This window comes from Delphinapterus leucas, chromosome 2 (genome assembly GCF_059928025.1).
Source record: "Delphinapterus leucas isolate spDelLeu-1000000601 "Yukka" chromosome 2, BTC_Dleu_Yukka2, whole genome shotgun sequence".
NCBI classification, from domain to species: domain Eukaryota; kingdom Metazoa; phylum Chordata; class Mammalia; order Artiodactyla; family Monodontidae; genus Delphinapterus; species Delphinapterus leucas.
Window position 1 is genome coordinate 141,322,473 of NC_143130.1, and position 25,302 is coordinate 141,347,774.

At 35.3% G+C, this 25,302-nt stretch overlaps 1 protein-coding gene across 5 annotated transcripts in view; it reads left to right on the forward strand.

Moving 5' to 3' along the window:
* MNAT1 (MNAT1 component of CDK activating kinase) overlaps positions 1 to 25,302 on the forward strand; it is a 230,940-nt gene that overhangs the window by 158,583 nt on the left and 47,055 nt on the right. Inside the window, exon 8 of one of the 5 annotated variants that reach the window (XR_016392185.1) lies at positions 22,424 to 22,519. The exons of 3 other annotated variants lie outside the window; for them this stretch is intronic. Coding sequence is in view for 1 of the 2 variants with exons in the window: in XM_089907782.1 (XP_089763908.1) it covers positions 18,507 to 18,513 (7 nt within the window). In the remaining variant the exon portion in view is untranslated. One more of the 5 variants, XM_089907782.1, reaches the window with a different exon arrangement.

A 25,302-nucleotide genomic window follows, 5' to 3' on the forward strand; every position in this document is an offset into this window, starting at 1 on the left:
TCCTTGGCATCATTTATTAATATCTGTCTTTATTTATTTATTTATTTTTATTGGAGTATAGTTGATTTATAATGTTGTGTCCAGCAAAGTGAATCAGTTATACATAAACATATATCCACTCTTTTTTAGATTCTGTCCCCATATAGGTCATTACCTATAGGTCAGAATACTGACTAGAGTTTCCTGAGCTATACAGTAGTAATATCTGTCTCAAAAAAGTTTTTTTTAATGTGTGTGGAGGGTAGGGGTAGGAGTTAGGAGGAAGTGGGTGGGCTTCTGTTTAGCTTTTGAAAAGATGCAGAGCATTTCCAATCCCCAAAATAGAATAAATTTTGGAGAAACTATTGCCCTTTTACCCAGGTGTGTGCATGGTCCAGAGATAGTATTACCTGTCATTTTGATTGTAACCTTTCTAGTGGGTGAAAACGGTATCCCATTGTGGATTTAATTTGCATTTCCCTAATAAATAATGATGTTGAGCATCTTTTTATATCCTTATTAACCATTCAAGTACCTTCTTTGTTGAGATATTCACATATTTTGCCTATTTAAAAAATTAGTCATTTATCTTATTAAGTTATGAGTTCCTTATATATTCTGGATACCAGTTCTTTTTTATTTTTATTTTATTAAAATTTTTGGCCGCGCTGCACGGCTTGCTGGATCTTAGTTCCCCAACCAGGGATCAAACCTGCACCCTTTGCAGTGAAAGCGATGAGTCCTAACCACTAGACCGCCAGGGAATTCCCAACCAGTTCTTTTGTAGATATTTAACTAGTCAATATTTTCGACCATAGTATGGTTTATATTTTCATTTTCTTTTGTAGCATAAACATATTGAATTTTGATAAAGTTGAGTTTACCAGTTTTTTTCTTTTGTGGATTATTCTTTTGGTATCATATCTAAGACACCTTTGCCTAACTGAAAGCCATGAAGATTTCCTCCTATGTTTCTCTGAAAGTTTTATAATTTTACCTTTTACATTTAGACCTCGGATCTGTGTTGGGTTAATTTTTGTGTATGGTGTTTGATATGCATCCAGGTTCATCTTTTTGGACATAGATACCCAATTGTCCCAGTATCATTTGTTGAAAAGAATATCCTTTCCCTGTTGAATTCCATTAAAGCCACGTGTTTTGCCTGTCATCCTCAGTAATTCTTACTATAAGCAAAGCTGTGTGATTATTGAGTCTTGAACTTTTCCTTGACCTGAGAATATATCTTTTCCTGAAGTACATTTTGAGCTTTTGAGCCTATCTAGAGTAGTAATAGTGAGTGTAGAGGTGTGTGTTAAGTTAGAGGTATGTTTAATTTTAAATATGAACACTATAAGGAAACCTTTCACATCTTTCCTGTCAATTTATAATTAAATCTTGAAATAAATATTTATTATGTTTAGGATCCAAGAGGGTCCCTGATTCCTAAGCTAGGAAACATTTTGACAGGAACCTCTTTCAACCCCAAACAAACACCTAACCTTCTAACACCAAAAGGTCTAAATTTTGTTTCAGTCTTCAAACCCAAAATGTTTTCATTCAGAGGTCAGAAAAATATAGCATGCCTTGGTAAAGCAAAACTGGCTCCCTTAATTCCTTTTCCAGGTCAAAAATTAGAGATAATTGAGGCAGTGTTTAGTTTTGGCTGTGTTACAAACACTGTCATCAGTTAATCCCAGGTTATTTGCTAAAGAAGACATCCTCCTTCAAAATTCTTATTACTAAAGATTTATTTTCCCTCTTTATCTTTTTGAGTCTGTTTTCCGCTCTAAAATTTAAGTTCTTCTAAGTCTGAGAATACCTGTTACTCGTTTTTGTTTCCCTACATCACTGCATTCGACCCTACCTTATCTCACAGTGCCTTGAGGGCACAGATGTTTCTGAAATGAGTTTTTAAACTGAAGGGAATTTAAAAGGTATAGTCAGGAGAGTCATGACAGTGCCAAGTGCCAAGATTCTTCTTCCTTCTGAGGTGTACTAAGTGTAATTGTGCTAGTTGCTAAAATTATGAACACCAGTCATCTATGGTTCCTCTCTCAGGAGCTGACCTCCAGAGAGGGAGATTGTCAGATAAGCAAGCACACCATTATATGGGAGAAGGTCAAAAAAGTCTTCAGAGAGATGGTAGAATTTAAAGGATAAATTGAAGTCTGCTAGTAGCATGCAAGACCATTCTGTTAGAGGAGGAGAGTTGAAAGAGCATGGTATCTTTGATAGAAATACAAGTGGTTCAGTCTGACTAGAGCACAGTTTGTAACAGAGATTGACAAGAGACTAGTTGGGATCCAGATCACGAAGAGTCTTATTTGCCATATTAAGTATTTTGAATGATACACGGTTTCCCCTTTTTATTTCTATGTGTCTTACAGCAAGGTTGAAAAACCACTGTTTTCTCTGTAGCTGGGCTCTGGACCATATAATTTTAGTAATAGGGAGTTGTTGAAGAACTTCTAACAGGCGACATATTAAGATTTATATTTTAGAAAAACACTTCTGAAGGCAGCAGTGTAGAGGATGTATCGATTTTGAGTAGATTAAAATAAAAAAATAGAGAGCCCAAAATAGAGGTCTGAACAGCGAGGATGGAGTTAAGAGAAGGAATTCAAGAGATTTAAGGGATAGAATTGGTAGGACTTCGCAACTGATTTCATGTGGAGAATAAGGAATAGTCTAGGAAAATGACAAGGTTTTTGGCTCAAGTGTGTAGATGACTCTTTGGTTACTTCCATCTTTGGTTACTTCCATAGAGAGAGGGCCTCCTTCAGAGCTTTGCATGGCCTATGGAATATGATACTCAGACACAAGTCTGTGTGTGAGAGCTACAACCAGCATCTGAATGATCAAGGCAGCTGCTTCAGGCTTTCTTTCTCATTGCTCACTCTTTTTGCTTTCTGTGTCGAGGGAGGCCCTGAGAGAGAAGTCAAGGGGGCACAGAGACTGCATTTATTGTGCTGCCGGAGAGTATGTGCAGCTGCCACTTCCTTCTGATTCACCACCACCACTTGCCACAGCTGCTGGGCTGGACCAAAGTAGGTAGAGTGTAAAAACTTCTGTCATAACAAAGCCCATTGCAGCACTGGATGTACCTTAAAATTTTGTATTCATGATATTTCTCCAACTTTTGCCTTAGTGTTCTTTATTTAAAAAATCTGTTTTTAGTTTTTTAAGGAACCTCCATACTGTTCTCCATAGTGGCTGTATCAATTTACATTCCCACCCACAGTGCAGGAGGGTTCCCTTTTCTCCACACCCTCTCCAGCATGTACTGTTTGTAGATTTTTTGATGATGGCCATTCTGACCTGTGTGAGGTGATACCTCATTGTAGTTCTGATTTGAATTTCTCTAATGATTAGTGATGTTGAGCATCTTTTCATGTGTTTGTTGGCCATTTGTATGTCTTCTTTGATGTGAAAGATAAATAAATAAAAATAAAAACAATATAAAAAGCTGTCTGTAGAGATATATATCTACGTATCTATCTATCTTGGACTTAAATTGTTCATTTACTACGCTGAAACCCTTAATATTCATGATTTAGTGTGGTGAATAACTATTGCCTACTTTAAAGTCCCAATATATATAAAAATATATTTATATACAAATATACAGCTATTACATATATATAATTAAAAATAGAGCTGTGGAATTGCTGTTAGAGTCTGAGAAGAATTGCTTAGTTGTCATGGTAAAAGATTTTAAACACTCCCAAAGTCAGTTTTTTAAAGTAATGGTGAATTAATTAATGTACTACTCCCTGAGATACACAGTCAGCTATTTAAGTTTTTTATTCAGTGATTTTGGGAATTAAGCATGCTATTTGTCCACAGCATAGTGTGTACTTAAATATTTGCCTTTTCTAGCATGTTCAAACTTCTTAGTTTTACTAATTTTTCTTTAGTCCAAACTTCATATTATAAGGATATTAGTTTTCATCCATTTTATATTTAATTATCAAGCTTTTTTTCCCCTTGTAGTATATGTCTTTATTTTTGCTTTGTATAAGTCCCTTGGCCTTCCTGTCTGGAAAGGTAAAGTCTTTTTTATTTTTTTAATCTTATTTTTGGCTTTTTTTCTGTATCTTGTCCATTATTCTGCAGCCAGTGATCAATCTGAGGAGGGCAAGGGCTCTTTCAAAGACTGCCTTTGGATTTATCATTCTATTTGGTTATGCTTATTGGTAATCTAGGATACAAATGTGTCATTTTTATAACATATACAGTCAGTGGCACAAAATATTTTAATAAGGTTGACATTCCCCACCAGCCCTCTACCTTTCTGCTTCTGTTTTTTAATTTGTGGAGAACAGTATTATCTTCACTGAGTGACTAGGCCCAGTCCCCATCATATTTATATATGGAATAATCTCTTTCAATCATTTGATGTATTTCTACCTGTATAAGCTTGCTTTAGTGTTTAAAAATCACAGCTTCACTTTTTAAAAACAAGTGGAACCTCTCAGTATTATCATTATGTTAATATTACTTTCCTGATGATCAGTAGATTAATTTCCATTCACTTTTTATTTTATTTTCCATAGCTTATTTGTTAGAGAATACCAAATAGAGAAAAATGATAGGGAGTCTTTTTTTTTTTTTTTTATGGACTCAACTGCATATTTCATTTCTGCATCCTGCTTTGTAGCTTTATAAAAGACAGATACTTTCAAATTGGCATGATATTGGTTCCAGTTGCACATGGGAAATATGAGGTTTTCTTACCAAAAGTGTGCAGGTACTTTCTTTGTATGAATACTTTGCCACCCAATGACATCAGGAATTTATTATTACTTAACTTTGAGGAAATGATTCCTCTCAAACAAGTTTTATTAAAGTCTTACTATTTTTCTTTTTTTTTTTTTAGGTTAAGTACAGTCTAAAATTAAACTGGCAAATTAGTTTCCTATTCATTAATATTTCTTAAAATAGGTGGGGTTTTTTTTGGTTAAAAACACCTTTTAAGAGTATAATATTTAGTTCATCTTTTTCCTTATAAAACTATATCAACCTTAAATTATGCCATAGGTGTTCATCATAAATTGGCTTGCATCCCAGAACTGTAATTCCATTTAAAAATGAAATGTAATTCCATTTCATTTTTAAGAAGCTACCAAGTTTAGAAAAATTGGAGGTTTTTTCCCCTCCCCTTAGAGATATGGTTAAGTAATTATTAATATGGTTCAAGGAAATATCACAGGTGGAGTGTGCAAGTATTTCAGCTATTTACTTTCATTTGTTAAATGTCAGATAAACTTTAGTTTACCCTTTAGATCATTACTTTTAAGGGTTTAACTATTATATGTATATATAACACCCATATTTAATGTCACTTACTTAAAAATCTTAGTCTGCACTATTGACATTAATTCCCAAGGCAGTTAAGCATACTATACAGCTGTTGTTTAACTATTTCCTATCCTGTGCTCTAGCATTTATCATTTTTAAAGCCATGTGTCTGAATAGCTAAATATTAGTGACTTTGTACCATAATTTCATAACTGTGTTATAATATATTTTCAGAAAATGATAGATATAATAGTGATCTTAAATCTTTGAAGACATATAAATCACTTTGTAAATGCTAATAAAATGCAGCATAGTATAGAAGTTGTGAGAAGGGTTTTTGGAGTTATATTGCCTGGGTTTATATCTGTGTCCTTGCTTGGTTTATAACCCTAGGCAAGCTACTTGATCATTGAGTGTCTTTGTTTCCTCCCTTATAAAATAGAGATAATAAGATAGGTAGCTCCTATCTTATGCTTGAGTACGAAATGAGATAATATATGTTAGGCCCTAGAATACTGACTGGTAGAAGATGAATGTACAATATGGAAAGCCTAGTTCCTTAGAATCTATTTGTAGTATACTGTTTTTAGGTCTATTGAGTTTTCCTAGCTTTTTTTTCTTTCCTTTTTATCCTCCCCCCAATTTGAGCAATTATGGGTATCAACTCAATGAAAAATGGTTGTACTGCCATTCTTCCTTATAGTTTTGGCATTTAGTTAATGTAAGTGTTTGTTTTCTAATTGTTGAAATAAAGATTTAGTTTATCTTTGAGGAAAACTGCTATGGTTTTCTAATGTTTTGAAACAAAGTAGCAGGTAAGAAGTTTTGTCCCAATGATTTCATCTTTTTTCTCTTAAAACCTTGGGAAAATCACAGGTAAGAATTTAAGGAAGAAAAAAAGAGGAGGGGGGCATGATTGACTAATTCCCCACTTACTTATTTAATGACAGTTTTGGTTCTCAAAGGAGAAAATGATATGCTCTTCCTTTGCTATTTAAATAAAGAGCATAATCACATCTAAAACATGGATCTCAACTATTCAATAGCTATTAACAGCCTGAAGCCCTCTCCATCAGTTTCTTGCTTTCCCTTGCTTATCTCCTCCCTCTAGTTCTGTGCTCTGGTATTCATTTAAGAGGCTCTATCCCACCCAGTGGCACCTTGGATATGGAACTTACATTTTCTTGAAGATTTAAGGGCTACAAAAGGAGGGATTATATTCCATCTACCTGTAACTGTAATCTTGTGTCACTCTGTTGTGTTCAACTTCTTCTTTCTTCCCTTTTCTTTCCTTTTTATGTAACAGAAGGAAATTTCTTCCATTACCTCATGGAGGGCAATTTCTCCCACATTTACAAGCTCTTAGGAGGGGTCAGGGATTTCACCTTCTTCCCTAGTTTATCAAGGGTTTTCTTCCAAACAATTAAAGAGTACAAATAAATACAGATGGTGCTTTCCCCAAAAGGAATTCTGGTTAAAGTAGAATTTTCTCTACTTTAGTATATTTGTATTTGTTTATTAGTTGTTGTTTTTTTCTTTTTTGTATGTTAGGTGGTAAGAAAATTAAGACACAGATTTAAGGGAGGCAGTAAAGTTGCCATGCTTAGTAGGTTCTAAACCTTACTTTATCACATATTAGTTGTATAACATTTCACAAATGGCTTAACCTCTCTAAGTCTTAGTTTCCTCACATTTAAAATGAAAAATACAATACCTATTTTGTAAGGCTGTTGTGTGGAACAAATGAGATAAAGTGTTAAGGGGCTTAAAACAATACTGGGCACATAATAAGGCCTTAGTAAATGGTGATTTCTCTTACTCTATCACCACCTCCAAGTGCTGCTGCCACACCCAATGCAATTAGACAGTCATCTTGTATAAAGGGAAAAGTGTCTGGTAAATGCTTTAATCATCTACTCATTGATACCAGCAAAAAATATATGTGCCAATCTTAGATTATGATATAATGAGAACGTATAGTACTCATTTGGAAAAACCAAGTTGTATACTCTTTCTGGCTTGTCACTTGGTTGTTTATTAAAGTCTTACAGTTCATCATGTATATTGCAGAAAATTTAATTGAGCATTAAAGGAACCTCAGAAATCATGCAGGTAAAATGTTGGTTTTCTTTTTCCTTCCTTCCTTCTTCTTCTTCTTCTTCCTTTTTAATCTAGTAACAATTATTTTCCTGAAAAGGAAGGATTATTTGTGTTATGTAGATAGTGGCCACTTTCTAGGCAGTTACTTTTAAAAAATATTGTAATTGATATGGCAATAATTTATGTAAAGTACAAGAATGTACGTATAAATTTTGCATTGATGAAAACTTGGCATTCCAGTTCTTATTGATATTCACTTTCCATTAGTTGAAGGAGATGGATGATATTCTGTATTAACTTTCAGATGCATTGCTGTTATCCCTTTTAATCATGAAGTAGTATCTTTTATTTTCCAGTATTTTTAATTCATTTAACAAATATTGTGAGTGCATTATGGGTACATGATGTGTTTGACATGAAAAATTCTAAGATATGTTAGACATGGCTTCTGCTCTCAGAGTTTATAGACTACTTGTATAAATAAGTAACTATTAGACAAAGTAGGAAATGAGTAATGTTGGGGTTCAGAGGAGGTAATGAAGAAGGGGAATTAATTTTGAGCATATACAGTCCTAATTCCCAACATGGACTATGTACGGAAAATGTCTGCTGTTTGCCAGACACTAAATTAAGTATTTTTATTGTATTAATTCATTTTGTTACTGAAAGCTTGACCTCTCTGTGCACTGGTGCCGAATCAAATTGTGGAGACAGAGTTTTGGGTGAAGTAGAAAAGAATAGCTTTACTGCATTGCCAGGCAAAGGGAGACACACTGGGTTTCTGCCTTGAAAAACTGTCTCTCAACCCCAGAGGATTTGATGAAGGGTTTTATAATTGGTTCAAGGGTGGGGTCTCTGACAAGATTAGGGTGTGAACAGGGCTTGGACTCCCTTAATCTTGTCTCAGGTGGTTAGTCTCCTAATCTTGATGAGCTTCTCTGGTCCCTTTAATCTTACCTCAGGTGGTTTCTTGGCTGCTTCTCCCTTGATTAGCAACTGTTCGAATCCATCCTTTGGAACTCAGGGAAGGTCATGGAGGCTGCAGTCTTGCCTACAAGAAACAGGGGACAAAAGGGCCTCCTTGCTCAGGCACCCCACAGGGCCCCACTCGGTTTCAATTTCACAACAACCCTATGATGTATAGGTAAATTATCACCATTTTATAGATGAGACAGGGCTTAAAGAGGCTAAATAACTTTCCAAATGATATTTGAAAATAGTACTTAAACCTAGAACTGTCTGAATCCAAACTGTATATTCTTTCTACTCTCTAAAAGAGATCCAGGTAAGCTTAGAAGTTTTTCAGGAACTGCAGCTGGGGATAGGTAGGATTTTGTCTTGTAAAACTGAAGAACAACTTTCCTATTATGGAACATGAGCAGACGAGGAATTAGGGCAAAGCAGTAGAGCATATATGGCTAATAGTATTGAAGCTTGGGTGCAGAATCAGTTGTAGAAAAGGGAATAGTGGAAATGGCATTATTTTGTTCTTTTTAATGGCTGAGTAATATTCTATTGTATATATGGTATGTACCACATCTTCTTTATCCATTCCTCTGTTGATGGACATTTAGGTTGCTTCCACGTCTTGGCTATTTTAAGTAGTGCTGCAGTGAACATACTGAGTGAAGTAAGTCAGACACTGAAAGAAAAATATTATCGTATGATATTGCTTATATGTGGAATCTAAAAGGTACAAATGAACTTATTTACAAAACAGAAGTAGAGGCACAGATGTAGAAAACAAACTTATGGTTATCAGGGGATAAGGGAGGGAGGCATAAATTGGGAATGACATATACGTACTACTATATATAAAATAGATAACTAATAAGAACCTACTGTGTAGCACAGGGAACTCTACTCAGTACTCTGTAATGGCCTATATGGGAAAAAGAATCTAAAGAAAAAGAAGAGTGGAGATATATATATATATATATATGTATAACTGATTCACTTTGCTGTACATCTGAAACTAACACAACATTGTAAATCAACTCTACTCCAATTTAAAAAGAAGGAATAGTGGAAGGTAAGGTAGAAAAAGGTTGGAATTAGATTGTATCAGGTTGAGGAATTTGAACTTTCTTCAGTTGTCATTGGGATATTCACACTCTTATGAATTCCTTTCATTTTTGATTAGCACTGTTTTATAATTTGGAGGTAAGACATTTTTGTATTTATTTCATACTGCTTAGTAGAACATTTAGCAAGTACAGTGAAGGAATGAATCATAGAATTGTATAGAAAAAAATGACGTTAGATATCATCTCCAGCAACATCCTTATTTTTAGAGACAAAGAAATGGAGGCCCCAAAGGATTATGATGTATTGAAGTCATATAATGTAATGAATTAGACTTGTATCTAAAGGTAGGAACAAAAAGATATGAAGAATAATTTAAAATTCTTTGATAAGGATAAAAAAGAATTTTAAAAACAAGTGTGAAAGGTCAAGAAAATGGTATTATTTCCACAAAAAAAGTTAATTAAATTAAAATGGGCATGCTGTAATCTGCTTTACTTGCTAATCTGGAAAGTTAATTTACATACAGTTTGATAGCCATTTTCATTTTTTGATTAGTTTCAGGAAGGAATCTAGGAAGAATATGTAAATTTGTTTAATTCAGTGATATTATCACCACCTCTTTTTTTATTTTAAAATATTTATTTATTTGGCTGTGCCCAGTCTTAGTTGCTGCACGTGGGATCTTTTCGTTGTGGCATGTGCGGTCTTTAGTTGCGGTATGTGGGATCTAGTTCCCTGACCAGGGATTGAACCTGGGTCCCCTTGGGAGCACAGAGTCTTAACCCCTAGACCACCAGGGAAGTAAGTCCCCATCACCACCTCTTTGATAATTCACAACTTCCTTCTCTGTACACGTGCTGTAGCATGGAGGAGGAGAAGCAGAACATAAACAAAACAAACAACCAAAAAAAAACGCTATTTTTATGTTGTTTGCAACTCTGTTTATTTTGATTACTATTTAAATTTATGTTTGTTGTTTTTTTAAAAATCCAACATATGTAGTAGGTGGTCAGAAATAGATATCAAAATAGCAAAGGATGAAAAGAGAAAATGTCAAATGATGAAGAAATGCCAGGGATAAGAGTACAAAGCAGCATAGGAGGAGAAATGAGAACGCAATATATTCTATATTCATAGATTTTTGGCCCTTATAGCTGCTGCTTTTTTCAAACTGTGTAGGATGCAGTATTAGATTTCAAAGTCACTTTAAAGGAGGAAGTCTACCATCAAGCCTTCTTAGTTATTTATCTGAATTCATTGACTAGGTAGACTTATGATGAGATATCTTAAAGGATGCCCATTAAATTCAGTTCTTCTCTATTCTTTCTTATGAGGCTTTTCAACGTTATAAAATCTTAAAAAGGTTAAAATTAAAATAGATGGTCTGAGAAGCTCAATTTTTCAAAAATTTTTGACTGTAAGCTTCAGGCTTGTAATTTATTGTTTCTATTGAAAAATTTAAACTGTGTATTAAGAACATAATATAACCTTCTGCCACCTAGTGTTAATATTTGAATTACTTCTTTAAAAGTTTCCAGGAAGTGCCTTTGTTAAGTACTGATAATTTTATAGCATTCTAGTTAGCTTCATTTATATAGAAACTTTGTTTTATCTCTAGTTTTTTATAATATGTAGTTCTTGTTGTGATTATTTTATGTGATGTTTAGATAATAAACAATAGTGAATTTAACAAATTAGTAATTTCTTCAGTTGTACAGCTGCTTTATGTCTCATCTGAAAATATTTCTGTAAGTTCCCTTTCCCCTGTAATTTAGGAAATTTAGGAAATTGTATTGATGAATGGACAAGGTGATACAACTGACTAGGTAGGGAGTGGTTGTTCAAATCCTCTTTCCAGATGCCCCTAAAAAGTTTTTAAGCTGATAAAAACACTTTTAGGGGAACAGACTCATAAATGGAGTGGTTTCTGTAATTGAAATGATTATCATTAAGTCGTCTTTTTTTTTCTTTCTTTTTCACATCTTTATTAGAGTATAATTGCTTTACAATGTTGTGTTAGTTTCTCCTGTACAACAAAGTGAATCAGCTATATGTAGACATATATCCCCATAGCCCCTCCCTCTTGAGCCTCCCTCCCACCCTCCCTATCACATCCCTCTAGGTCTTCAAAAAACATACAACTAATCTCCCTGTGCTATGAAGCAGCTTCCCAGTAGCCATCCATTTTACATTTGGTAGTGTATATGTGTCAATGCCGCTCTCTAACTTCATCCTGGCTTCCCTTCCCCCACTGTGTCCTCAAGTCCGTTCTCTACATCTTCATCTTTATTCATGCCCTGTCACTAGGTTCATCAGTACTGCTTTTTAAGATTCCATATATGTGTTAGCATACGGTATTTGTTTTTCTTTTTTTTTTGGTATTTGTTTTTCTTTTTCTGACTTACTTCACTCTGTATGACAGACTCTAGGTCCATCCATCTCACTATAAATAACTCAATTTCATTCCTTTTTATGGCTGAGTAATATTCCATTGTATATATGTGCCACATCTTCTTTATCCATTCAAACGTTGATAGACATTTAGGTTGCTTCCATGTCCTGACTATTTAAGTAGTCCTGCAGTGAACATTGTGGTGCATGTGTCTTTTTGAATTATTGTTTTCTCTGTGTATATGCCCAGTAGTGGCATTGTTGGGTCATATGATACTTCTATTTTTCATTTTTTAAGGAACCTCCATACTGTTCTCCATAGTGGCTGTATCAATTTACATTCCCACCAACAGTTCAAGAGGGTTCCCTTTTCTCCACACCCTCTCCAGAATTTGTTGTTTGTACATTTTTTGCTGATGGCCATTCTGACCAATGTGAGGTGATACCTCATTGTGGTTTTGATTTGTATTTCTCTAATGATTAGTGATGTTGAGGATCTTTTCATGTATTTGTTGGCTATCTGTATTTCTTCTTTGCAGAAATGTCTATCTAGGTCTTCTGCCCATTTTTTAAAAAATAAAATTAATTAATTAATTAATTTAATTTTTGGCTGCATTGGGTCTTCGTTGCTGTGTGCGGGCTTTCTCTAGTTGTGGCAAGTGGGGTCTACTCCTTGTTGCGGTGTGCAGCTTCTCATTGTGGTGGCTTCTCTTCGTTTTGGAGCATGGGCTTTAGATGTGCGGGCTTCAGTAGTTGTGGCACTCGGGCTCCATAGCTGTGGCTTACAGGCTCTAGAGCACAGGCTCAGTAGTGGTGGTGCACGGGCTTAGTTGCTCTGTGGCATGTGGCATCCTCCTGGACCAGGGCTCGAACCCATGTCCCCTGCATTGGCAGGCAGCTTCTTAACCACTGCACCACCAGGGAAGTCCCTTCTGCCCATTTTTGGACTGGGTTGTTTGGTTTTTTGTTATTGAGCTGAATGAGCTGCTTGTAAATTTTGGAGATTAATCCTTTGTCAATTGCTTCGTTTGCAAATATTTTCTCCCATTCCGAGGGTTGTCTTTCTGTCTTGTTTATGGTTTCCTTTGCTGTGCAAAAGCTTTTAAGTTTCATTAGGTCTCATTTGTTTATTATTGTTTCCATTACTCTAAGGGGTGGGTCAAAAAGGATCTTGCTGTGATTTATGTCATAGAGTGTTCTGCCTAAGATTTCCTCTAAGAGTTTTACAGTGTCTGGCCTTCCATTTAGGTCTTTAATCCATTTTGAGTTTATTTTTGTGTATGGTGTTAGGGAGTTGTTTTTTTTTTTTTGACTTTTAATCTTTGTTTTCCAGTTTTTGTTTTTGTTTTTTAATTGGGGTATAGTTGTTTTACAATGTTGTGTTAGTTTCTACTGTACAGCAAAGTGAAGTAGAGTTCCCTGTGCTATACAGCAGGTTCTTTTTTTTTAATTTAATTTAATTTATTTTTCATACAGCAGGTTCTTATTAGTTATCTATTTTATACATATTAGTGTATATATGTCAATCCCAATCTCCCAATTCATCCCACCTCCCACCCCCCGCTTTCCCCCGTTGGTGTCCATACATTGTTCTCTACATCTGTGTCTTTCTTTCTGCCTTGCAAACTGGTTCATCTGTACCATTTTTCTAGATTCCAGATACATGCGTTAATAGATGATATTTGTTTTTCTGTTTCTGACTTACTTCACTCTGTGTGACAGTCTCTAGGTCCATCCACATCTCTACAAATGACCCAATTTTGTTCCTTTTAATGGCTGAATTGTATTCCACTGTATATATGTACCACATCTTCTTTATCCATTCATCTGTCGATGGATATTTAGGTTGCTTCCATGATATGGCTGTTGTAAATAGTGCTTCAGTGAACATTGGGATTGCACGTGTCTTTTTGAATTATGGTTTTCTCTGGGTATATGCCCAGTAGTGGGATTTCAGAGTCATATGGTAATTCTATTTTTTGTTTTTTAAGGATCCTCCATACTGTTCTCCATAGTGCTGTATCAGTTTACATTCCCACCAACAGTGCAAGAGGGTTCCCTTTCTCCACTCCCTCTCCAGAATTTGTTGTTTGTAGATTTTCTGATGATGCCCATTCTAACTGGTGTGAGGTGATACCTCATTGTAGTTCTGATTTGCATTTCTCTAATGATTAGTGATGTTGAGCAGCTTTTCGTGTGCTCTTGGCCATCTGTATGTCTTCTTTGGAGAAATGTCTATTTAGGTTTTCTGCCCATTTTTTTTATTGGGTTGTTTGTTTTTTTTTAATATTGAGCTGCATGAGCTGCTTGTATATTTTGGAGATTAATCCTTTGTCTGTTGATTCGTTTGCAATTATTTTCTCCCATTCTGAGGGTTGTCTTTTTGACTTGTTTATGGTTTCCTTTGCTGTGCAAAAGCTTTTAAGTTTCATTAGGTCCCATTTGTTTATTTTTGTTTTTATTTCCATTACTCTAGGAGGTGGGTCAAAAAAGGTCTTGCTGTGATTTATGTCGAAGAGTGTTCTTCTTGTGTTTTCCTCTAAGAGTTTTATAGTGTTCGGTCTTCCATTTAGGTCTTTAATCCATTTTGAGTTTATTTTTGTGTATGGTGTTAGGGAGTGTTCTAATTTCATTCGTTTACATGTAGCTGTCCAGTTTTCCCAGCACCACTTATTGAAGAGATTGTCTTTTCTCCATTGTATATTCTTACCTCCTTTGTTATAGATTAGTTGACCATAGGTGCATGGGTGTACCTCTGGGCTTTCTATCCTGTTCCATTGATCTCTTTTTCTCTTTTTGTGCCAGTACCATATTGTCTTGATTACTGTAGCTTTGTAGTATAGTCTTAATCAAGGGCGCTTGATTCCTCCATCCCTGTTTTTCTTTCTCAAGATTGCTTTGGCTATTTGGGGTCTTTTGTGTTTCCATACAAATTGTAAAATTTCTTGTTCTAGTTCTGTGAAAAATGCCATTGGTAATTTGATAGGGATTGCATTGAACCTGTATATTGCTTTGGGTAGTATAGTGATTTTCACAATATTGATTCTTCTAATCCAGGAGCATGGTATAGCTCTCCATCTGTTTATGTCATCTTTGATTTCTTTCATCAGTGTTTCATAATTTTCTGAGTACAGGTCTTTTGCCTCCTTAGGTAGGTTTATTCCTCGGTATTTTATTCTTTGTGTTGCTATGGTAAATGGGATTGCTTCCTTAATTTCTTTTTCTGAACTTCTGTTGTTAGTGTACAGGAATGCAGCAGATTTTTTGTACATTAATTTTGTATCCTGCAACCTTACCAAATTCATTGATTAGTTCTAGTAGTGTTCTGGTGGCATCTTTAGGATTTTCTATGTATAGTGACATATCATCAGCAAACAATGACAGTTTTACTTCTTCTTTTCCAATTTATATTCCTTTTTTTTCTTTTTCTTCTCTGATTGCCGTAGTTAGAACTTGCAATACTATGTTGAATAATAGTGGCGAGAGTGGACATCCTTGTCTTTTCCTGATCTTAGAGGAAATGCTTTCAGTGTTTCATCATTGAGAATGATGTTAGCTGTGGGTTTGTTGTAGATGGCTTTTTTTATGTTGAGGTATGTTCCCTCTGTGCACACTTTCTGGAGAGTTTTTTCATAAATGGGTGTTGAATTTTCTCTAGAAGGTTTTTCTGTATCTATTGATATGATCATATGGTTTTTATTCTTTAATTTGTTAATACAGTGTATCACATTGATTGTTTCACATATATTGAAGAATCCTTGCAACCCTGGGATAAATCCCACTTGATCCTGGTATATGATCTTTTTAACGTGTTGTTGGATTCTGTTTGCTAGTATTTTGTTGAGGATTTTTGCATCTATGTTCATCAGTGACATTGGTAGGTAATTTTCATTTTTTGTGATATCTTTGTTTGGTTTTGTTATCAGGGTGATCATGGCCTCGTAGAATGAGTTTGGGAGTGTTCCTCCCTCCACAATTTTTTGGAAGAGTTTAAGAAGAACAGGTGTTAACTCTTCTCTAAATGTTTGATAGAGTTCGCCTGTGAAGCCATCTGGTCCTGGACTTTTTTTTGTTGGAAGATTTTTAATTACAGTTTCAATTTCGTTTCCTGTGATTGGTCTGTTTATATTTTCTAAGTCTTCCTGGTTCAATATTGGAAAGTTGTACCTTTCCAAGAATTTGTCCATTTCTACCAGGTTGTGCATTTTATTGGTATATAGTTGCTTGTAGTAGTCTCTTATGATCCTTTATGTTTCTGTGGTTTCAGTTGTAATCTCCATTTTTATTTCTAATTTTATTGATTTGAATCCTCTCCCTTTTTTTCTTGATGAGTCTGCCTAAAGGTTTATCCGTTTTGTTTATCTTCTCAAAGAACCAATTTAGTTTTATTGATCTTTGCAATTGTTTTCTTCGTTTCTATTTTATTTATATCTGCTTTGATCTTTATGATTTCTTTCCTTTGGGCTTTCTTTGTTCTTCTTTTTCTAGTTGCATTAGTTGTAAGGTTAGATTGTTTATTTGAGATTTTTCTTATTTCTTGAGGGGAGCTTGAATTGTTATAAACTTCACTCTTAGAACTGCTTTTCCTGTGTCCTGCAGGTTTTGTATCGTAGTGTTTTCATTGTCATTTGTTTCTAGTTATTTGTTAATTTCTCCTGTGATTTCTTCAGTGATCTCTTGGTTATTTAGCAGTGCACTTTTATCCTCCATGTATTTGTGTTTTTTACAGTTTTTTTTCCTGTAATTGATTTCTAATCTCATAGCGTTGTGGCTGGAAAAGATGCTTGATATGATTTCAATTTTCTGAAATTTTCCAAGGCTTCATTTGTGACCCAAGATGTGATGTTCTCTGGAGAACGTTCCATGTGCACTTGAGAAGAAGGGGTATTCTTCTGCTTTTGGGTGGAATGTCCTAAAAATATCAATTAAGTCTATCTGGTCTATTGTGTCATGTAGAGCTTGTGTTTGTTTATTTATCTTCTGTCTGGATGATCTGTCTATTGGTGTAAGTGGGGTGTTAAAGTCCCCACTATTTTTGTGTTACTGTCGATTTCTCCTTTTATGGCTGTTAGCATTTGCCTTATGTATTGAGGTGCTCCTATGTTGTCTGCAGAAATATTTATAATTGTTAGGTTTTTTTCTTGGATTGATCCATTGATCATTATGTAGTGTCCTTCCTTATCTCTTGTAACGGTCTTTATAGTCCATTTTATCTGATGTGAGTATTGCTACTCCAGCTTTCTTGTGATTTCCATTTGCATGGAATATCTTTTTCCATCCCCTCCCTTTCAGTCTGTATGTGTCCCTAGGTCTGAAGTGGGTTTCTTGTATACAGTGTATATAAGGGTCTTGTTTTAGTATCCATTCAGCCAGTCTGTGTCTTTTGGTTGGAGCATTTAATCCATTTACATTCAAGGTGATTATCAATATGTATGTTCCTGTTACCATTTTCTTAATTGATTTGAGTTTGTTTTTGTGGGTCTTTTTCTTCTGTTGTGTTTCCTGCTTAGAGAAGTTCCTTTAGCATTTGTTGTAGAGCTGGTTTGGTGGTGCTGAATTCTCTTAGCTTTTGCTTGTTTGTAAAGCTTTTGATTTCTCCGCTGAATCTGAATGAGATCCTTGCAGGGTAGAGTAATCTTGGTTGTAGGTGTTTCCCTTTCATCACTTCAAATATATCCTGCGACTCCCTTCTGGCCTGTAGAGTTTCTGCTGAGAAATCAGTTGATAACCTTATGAGGATTCCCTTGTATGTTACTTTTTGCTTTCCTGTTGCTGCTTTTAATATTTTTTATTCGAATTTAATGGTCGTTAGTTTGATTAATATGTGTCTTGGTGTGTTTCTCCTAGGGTTTATCTTGTATGGGACTCTCTGTGTTTCCTGGGCTTGCGTGGCTATTTCCTTTCCCATGTTAGTGAAGTTTTCAAGTATAATCTTTTCAAATATTTTCTCATTTGACTTCTGATTCTTATTTTGTCATTTGACTTTCCATGAATTTATGTAAATTAAATTAGAACCATGTAAATCATCACATGTGATTCTTCTAATGCATGTTGAATATATTATTCACCTTTGAAGTTTAGCTCCTATAGATCTGTGAGCCACTGTATGAATTGCTACTGGAAAAAATAACTGTGAATTAACTGAGTAAATATGCCTTCACTAATACTATTATATAATTTCAGAGTGCTTTGCAATTTCAAAGCACATCATCTCATTTGATTCTTGACCACAGTCCTGGGAGATAAGCAGGGCAAGTTTTATTGTTTACTGTATTATTTTGTTTTATGTTATTATCACATCCATTTTACAGGTGGGGAAACTGCAGCAAAGTCACTTGCTTCAGGCTATATGTCTCATAGGCAGCAGAATTAGGATGTCACCTTCTGGCTGATCTCTCAACTGTTTGTTTTTCCTATTTTCTCTTAAGGATCAATTACATGTCCAGCCATTGGGCAGTAGGGGGTGGGGATGGGAGGAAGGAGTTGTTTTTCATTTATTTTATTTTTTTATTCCAAAGCATTTCTACCAAGATAAAAATTTATCCAAAACAGATAAATGTGTTACATTCTACCTTCCAAGTTGCTGGTTGCTAGGGCACCTATGCCTAATTTAGTAGCTTTTAAAATTTCCAAATATATGCTGGGTGGGAAAGGAAGAAAGACTGTTACATCCTTTATTTATTTATTTTCTTGGCGGCCTCATGCAGCACGTGAGATCTTAGTTCCCCAACCAGGGATCGAACCTGCACCCCCTGCATTGGAAGCGCAGAGTCTTAACCACTGGACCACCAGGGAAGTCCCTAACTGTTACATCTTGTAGAACAAAGGTAAATCCAAGTGGAGCTGTGTCTTTTCAAACAGTGAATTTTCCAGGGTTAGTTATAAACTAAGCATGATTTAATCGTGTACTACTGCAGCTGCAGTATCATAGAATTGAAAAGTGTTATCCATACAGGTTATGCACATAGACTAAGCTCTTGCTGATCTCTAGCTAGGACTGCAGTGTCCTGCAAAGGTGTTAAAATGCTTACTTAGGTTGTTCCTGGCATTTCTGTAAATAGCTTATGATTCAGTACATCTGGTGGTTTGGACCTAGAAATTTGAGTGAAGCAAAATTTATTATGGAAGGAGGCAGAATATTTTCTGTATTGTAGTACTGAGAAGGTAGATAGTTAGCTGCTTCTTATCCTGAAGAAAATGACAAATGGTCAGCCAGGTGGGTGTCCTTGCTCATCAAAGACTTTTAGTTTATATAGTCCTATAGTGTAGAAGTGATTTGTATATAAAAGAAGGATTTACTGTGACAAAGATTTCTCAGAAATAAGAATTTTAGAAATTTTTAAGAATTTATTTTATGTTACTAATTATACTGTATGAAAAATCTTATTGCTATATAGATTATGAAAAGCTCCTTATGCTTCTGATGTATAAAAGTAACATTGAAGGCTATTTTCTTAGAGCATATTACAAAAAGATTTTATTTTTATGTTTAAGCTTTGACATACTTTAAAAATAAGTTGCATAAAATGGTTTAGAGATCTGAATATAAGACTTGACACCATAAAACTCCTAGAAGAGAACATAGGCAAAACATTTTTGGATATAAATTGTAGCAATATTTTCTTAGATCGGTCTCCCAAAGCAAAGAAATAAAAGCAAAAATAAACAGGGACTACCCTGGTGGTGCGGTGTTTAAGAATCTGCCTGCCAATGCAGGGACACAGATTTGAGCCCTGGTCCGGGAACATCCCACATGCCACGGAGCACCTAAACCCGTGCACCACAACTGCTGAGTCCGCATGCCACAACTACTGAGCCTGCACTCCAGAGCCCGCGAGCCACAGCTACTGAGCCAGCGTGCCAAAACTACTGAAGCCCACGTGCCTAGAGCCCGTGCTCTGCAACAAGGGAAGCCACCGCAATGAGAAGCCCGCTCACTGCAACGAAGAGTAGCCCCTGCTCACTGCAACTAGAGAAAGCCCGTGTGCAGCAACAAAGACACAATGCAACCAAAAATAAAATAATAAATAAATAATTTATTTTTTAAAAAAGCAAAAATAAACAAATGGGACCTAATCAAACTTAAAAGATTTTGCACAGGAAAGAAAACTGTCAACAAAACAAAAAGACAACTTATGGAATGGTAGAAAAAATTTGCAAATGGTGCAACTGACAAGGGGTTGATTTCCAAAATATACAAATAGCTCATATAACTCAATATCAGAAAAAAAAACACAATCAAAAAATGGGCAGAAGACCTAAATAGACATTTCTCCAAAGAAGACATACAGATGGCCAATAGGCACATTAAATGATGCTCAATGTGGCTAATCATTAGAGAAGAGCAAGTCAAAAATACAATGAAGTGTCATCTCACACAGGTCAGAATGGCTATCATCAAAAAGTCTACAAATAGTAAATGCTGGAGAGGTTGTGGAGAAAAGGGAACCCTCCTACACTGTTGGGAATGTAAGTTGCAGCCACTGTGGAAAATAATATGGGGGTTCCTTAAAAAACTAAAAATAGAGCTACCATACGATCCAGCAATCCCACTCCTAGGCATATATCCAGAAAATATGAAAACGGTAATTTGAAAAAGATACATATACCCCAGTGTTCATAGCAGCATTATTTTCATTAGCCAAGACATGGAAACAACCCAAATGCCCGTCAACAGACGATTGGTTTAAGATGTGTGTATACACACACACACACACACACGCACGCACGCACAACAATATTACTCAGCCATAAAAAAAGAATGAAAATGCCATTTTCAGCAACATGGATGGACCTAGAGAATGTCATACTAAGTGAAGTAAGCCAGACAGGGAAAGGCAGATATTATATGATATCACTTATACATGGAATTAAAAAAAATACAAACGAATCTATAGACAAAACAGAAACAGAGTCACAGACATAGAAAACCATACTTATGGTTACCAAAGGGGAAAGGGAGGGGGGAAGGGATAAATTAGTAGTATGGGATTAACAGATACAAACTACATAAAATAGATAAGCAACAAGGATTTACTGTATAACACAGGAAACAGTATTCAATATCTTATAATAACTTATAATGGAAAATAATCTGAAAAAAATATATAACTGACTCACTTTAGTGAACACCTGAAATTAACAGAATATTGTAAATCAACTATACTTCAATAAAAAAATAAGTTGCTTAGAAAAAGATAATGAATTTAATGAAGAGTTATCTTCTAATCAAGCTTGATTCCACTTGAAATTAGTAAAAGTGTTCCTGTTTATCAGAAAGGGTATGTTTTAAAATGTTTATTTGTAAAATGGATAGAAATATAAAAAGTAGAATGTATTAGAAAACATGTTTAGTCATTAAGGTGTCATAAATCGTTCATGTAAGAAGTATTCAGCTTCATTTTTTTTGTCACTTAGTATATAAAGCTTTCCTTTCTATTATTTATGACATTATTTAATAAGTATGCCATGTTGGGATTGTTTTCATTGTGTTCATCTTAAAACTATTTGTTTTGGTGAGTCCTTTATTTTTTTCCTTTTTTTCTTGTCCATTTGTTTCATAGCTAAAGGAAGTCTTAACTATTATATTAGAGTAGAAATGGAAAATATGAGCTGATAGAACGGTTTTCAGATCAAAAACTTATTTTACAACCTCTTTAAGATATGACAAATGCAGAAATAGAATTATGTTAAAGTGGAATAAAATTCAGAAACAGCATGTAAGAGGTAGTCATTATGTTTGTTTTGGAAGGAGAGTGAAAGTAGATCTGGGAAAACTTTTGCAAGAACTGATACCTAAGTAGGGTGTAAAGAATGACTAGATATTTGCCAAACTGTTAGGAGGAGAAAGACATTCTAGTAGAAAGAAAAGCATACATGAAGGCTCAGAAGCCTGACCCAGAAGATTGTGTTTCAGGAATTACAAGTTCTTAGTTATTGTTATAATAGAAAATATTGGGGGTGGGGTAGGGCAGGGAGGAGAGACATTAGGAAATGAGATTGGAGAAATAATCAAGCCAGATTAAGGGTCTTCTGTGTCCTGCTGCTGTGTCCTGCTGAAGAGTTGGAATTTTATTATATAGCTGATGGGAAACTAATTAAAGGATGTTAAGCAGAGAAGTGACATGATGAAATACTCCTACAGAAAGATTACTGTTACAGTACTGTGCAGATGTCAGGGATCTGGGTGGTGTAGGTAGAGCAGCTGAAGGACAGGGAGTAGTTTATTGATCATGAATATTTATGGAAAGTTTAACTTCAAACATATTTAGGTAATATCATGAGGTATAAGAAAATGAGGTTGTCTATCTTTTTTTCTACTTTAAAAGTAAATTAAAAAATTTTAAACCTCACTATTTTAGAGTTTTCATAAAAAGCCACAATTTATAAGTTGACTGGTTATCTACAAGTAGTCTAACTTACTGTAAGAGAATTTGTATAAACACATATTACAGATATTTTTCTTTATATACTTTGGGGCTACTTTTCAGGTGTATGCAAGTTTATTAAATCTTCTTAGAGGATTGCCCCTCTTATTAGTGTGTAGATTCCCTCTCTATTCCTATTCATAATGGCTTGTTTATTTATTTATTTGGCTGTGCTGGGTCTTACTTGCGGCACACAGGATCTAGTTCCCCGACCAGGGATTGAACCCAGGCCCCCTGTATTAGGAGCGCGGAGTCTTAACCGCTGGACCACCAGGGAAGTCTATAAATAGTGGGTATGTTTTATTTATTTATTAATTTATTATTTTTAATACATTTATTTGTTTTTGGCTGCACTGGGTCTTTGTTGGTACGTGTGGGCTTTCTCTAGTTGCGGCAAGCTGGGGCTACTCTTTGTTGTGGTGCGCAGGATTCTTATTGTGGTGGCTTTTCTTGTTGTGGAGCACGGGCTCTAGGCATGTGGGCTTAAGTAGTTGTGGCACGTGGGCTTCAGTAGTTGTGGCTTGCGGGCTCTAGAGCGCAGGCTCAGTAGTTGTGGCATGAGGACTCAGCAGTTGTGCACGGGTTTAGTTGCTACGCGGCATGTGGGATCTTCCTGGCCCAGGGCTTGAACCCATGTTCCCTGCATTGGCAGGCAGATTCTTAACCACTGCGTCACCAGGGAAGCCCCAATGGGTGTGTTTTAAATTTATAAATACATTATTAGCAGTGCATTAAATCAGCTTTCTTTCTTGTCAGTAGTTGCATTTTATGTGAGATTTTTAAAAGTTCCTTTATTTTCATGTTTCCTGTGTGGTTTTAATTTATATCATTTGTAAATAGAATATTTATTACCTTTGTTGAGGTTTGGAAGAAATTTACACAATTACTTATGTGTAAATTACTATACAATTTATTACTATACATGTAAACCTAACTATTCTTAAGCTGTTACTCTTTACTTACAGATTTTACTTATGAATACAGTAATTTTTATGTAAAATAAGAATCATTTTCTCTTAATGTTCAGTTAACTCAGAAGTTTAATTAAAATTCTAACTACAAATTTAAAACTCTGATTCTTTAAAGCGCATCAGACTCCTAGAAAGCTGATTTACACATCTAACAAAATCTGCCTAGAAGTCCAACAAGTGTAAATGGAATAAATCTGACAAAAATTAAGTAAATCAAGTGTTCTTAAGTGGTTTGAACATTTAAAAAAGGAAATTATTATATACAACACAGCTCATTAGTTACAGAACCTATGTATATATCCGTATAATCACAGTTTATACAAAAGTATCACTACTGTAGTTTCAGTTTACAGTTGACTCTTGAACAACGCAGGGGTTAGGGGTGCCGACCCTCCAGGAGTTGAAAATCCTTGTGTAACTTTACAGTCAACCCTCTGTATCAAAGTTTTCTAATCTGTGGATTCAAGAAACTGCAGATGGTGTAGTACTATAACATACACTCATGGAAAAAAAATCCATGTATAAACGGACCTGTGCATTCAAACCCATGTTGTTCAAAGGTCAGGTGTACTTCTTGTAAGGTTAAACTCACTCGCTTTCCAGGGTAGACAGAATTACAGTCTTAACCTATCTGGAACTGAGTTAATAGCTTGGGGTTCTTGACTGGATATCTGGGAAGGGGACATGAGACTTGGGAATACTTTTCCTGTTGGATACGTTTGTTAGCTCTTTCAATTCCATTCTTTTCCCTTCTCTACTCTGCTCTATACCCTGGGAAACTGACTTGTGTGGACTATATCAGTGGCTCCTGCACCTTTTGGTTTCTGGGTTGTAGTGGGGGTGGGCAGTGGCCAGCCTCAGCAGGAAATTAGAGAGTGGGAGGGGAATGAGACAAAGGTATTTATTTCCATACTGGGTTGGCATATGCTGGCTCTGCCCTTCAACAAAAAGTCACCGCTCTTCAAGACAGTCCTTTCTTAAACCATTCTCTGTTTTTTGTGTTCTTAGAGCCACACTTGTTTCTCTTGCCTAGAGTGGCAATGCCTCTGCTGGTACTCTGGGTTATTGAGCTATCCCCTATATTTCTCTACTTCTTCACTTCTGGAAATAGCCCTTTTGTAAATAAACCTTCCTCAGGTTATCCTAAGAAGAGTATGCCATCTGTTTTTAGTTGGAATCCTGTTATGTGATCCAAAACCTAAGCCAGTGTAGTCATATCTTTCTTGCTACATTAGTAGGGCTTTCTGAACTCATGCTTTTCACATGGGACTTAACTAATTGTAACATCCCCCTTTTCTTGGTCCTGCCATTCATTGTCTCTCTCTGAGATGATGAATCTCTTAAGCTTTACCTAAAGGTTTTACTTCATGTCAGTGGAAGCGATACTTTTTAAAAAATGTATAATTTCCAGTCTATTTCATATAAATAAAATCAAGCAATATGTGGCATGTGGCCTTTTGTGTTTGGTTTCTTTCACTTAGCATAATATTTTCAAGGTTCATCACATTGTAGTATATATCGTTTCTTTTTATGGCCAGTAATATTCCATTGTATGGATATTCCACGATTTGTATATATATTCATTTATTGAGGGACATTGGGTTGTTCCTGCCTTTTGGATATTGTGAATTGTATTAAGCATGCCTGTACATGTACTTATTTTGGTACTTTTCAGTTCTTTTGGGTACATACTGAGAATTGGAATTGTGGGGTCTTATAATTCTATATTTAACTTTTTGAGGAACTACCAAACTGTTTTCCACAGCAGCTGAACCATTTTTCATTCTCATCAGTGGTGTACAAGGGTTCTAATCACTAATTATCTGAACATCTTTTGTGTTGGCAGCCATTTGTATATTTTTTTGGGAGAAATGTCTATTCAAATCCTTGGCCCATTATTTTAGTTGGGTTTTTTGCCTTTTTGTTATTGAGTTCTAAGAGTTCCTTATATTCTGGATACTAGGCTTTTATCAGATAGATGATTTGCAGATATTTCTCCCATTCTCTATGTTATCTTTCCACTTTTTTGATAATGTCCTTTGATGCACAAAGTTTTAAAATTTTGATGAAGTCCAATTTATCTACTATTTTTTCTTTTGTTGCTC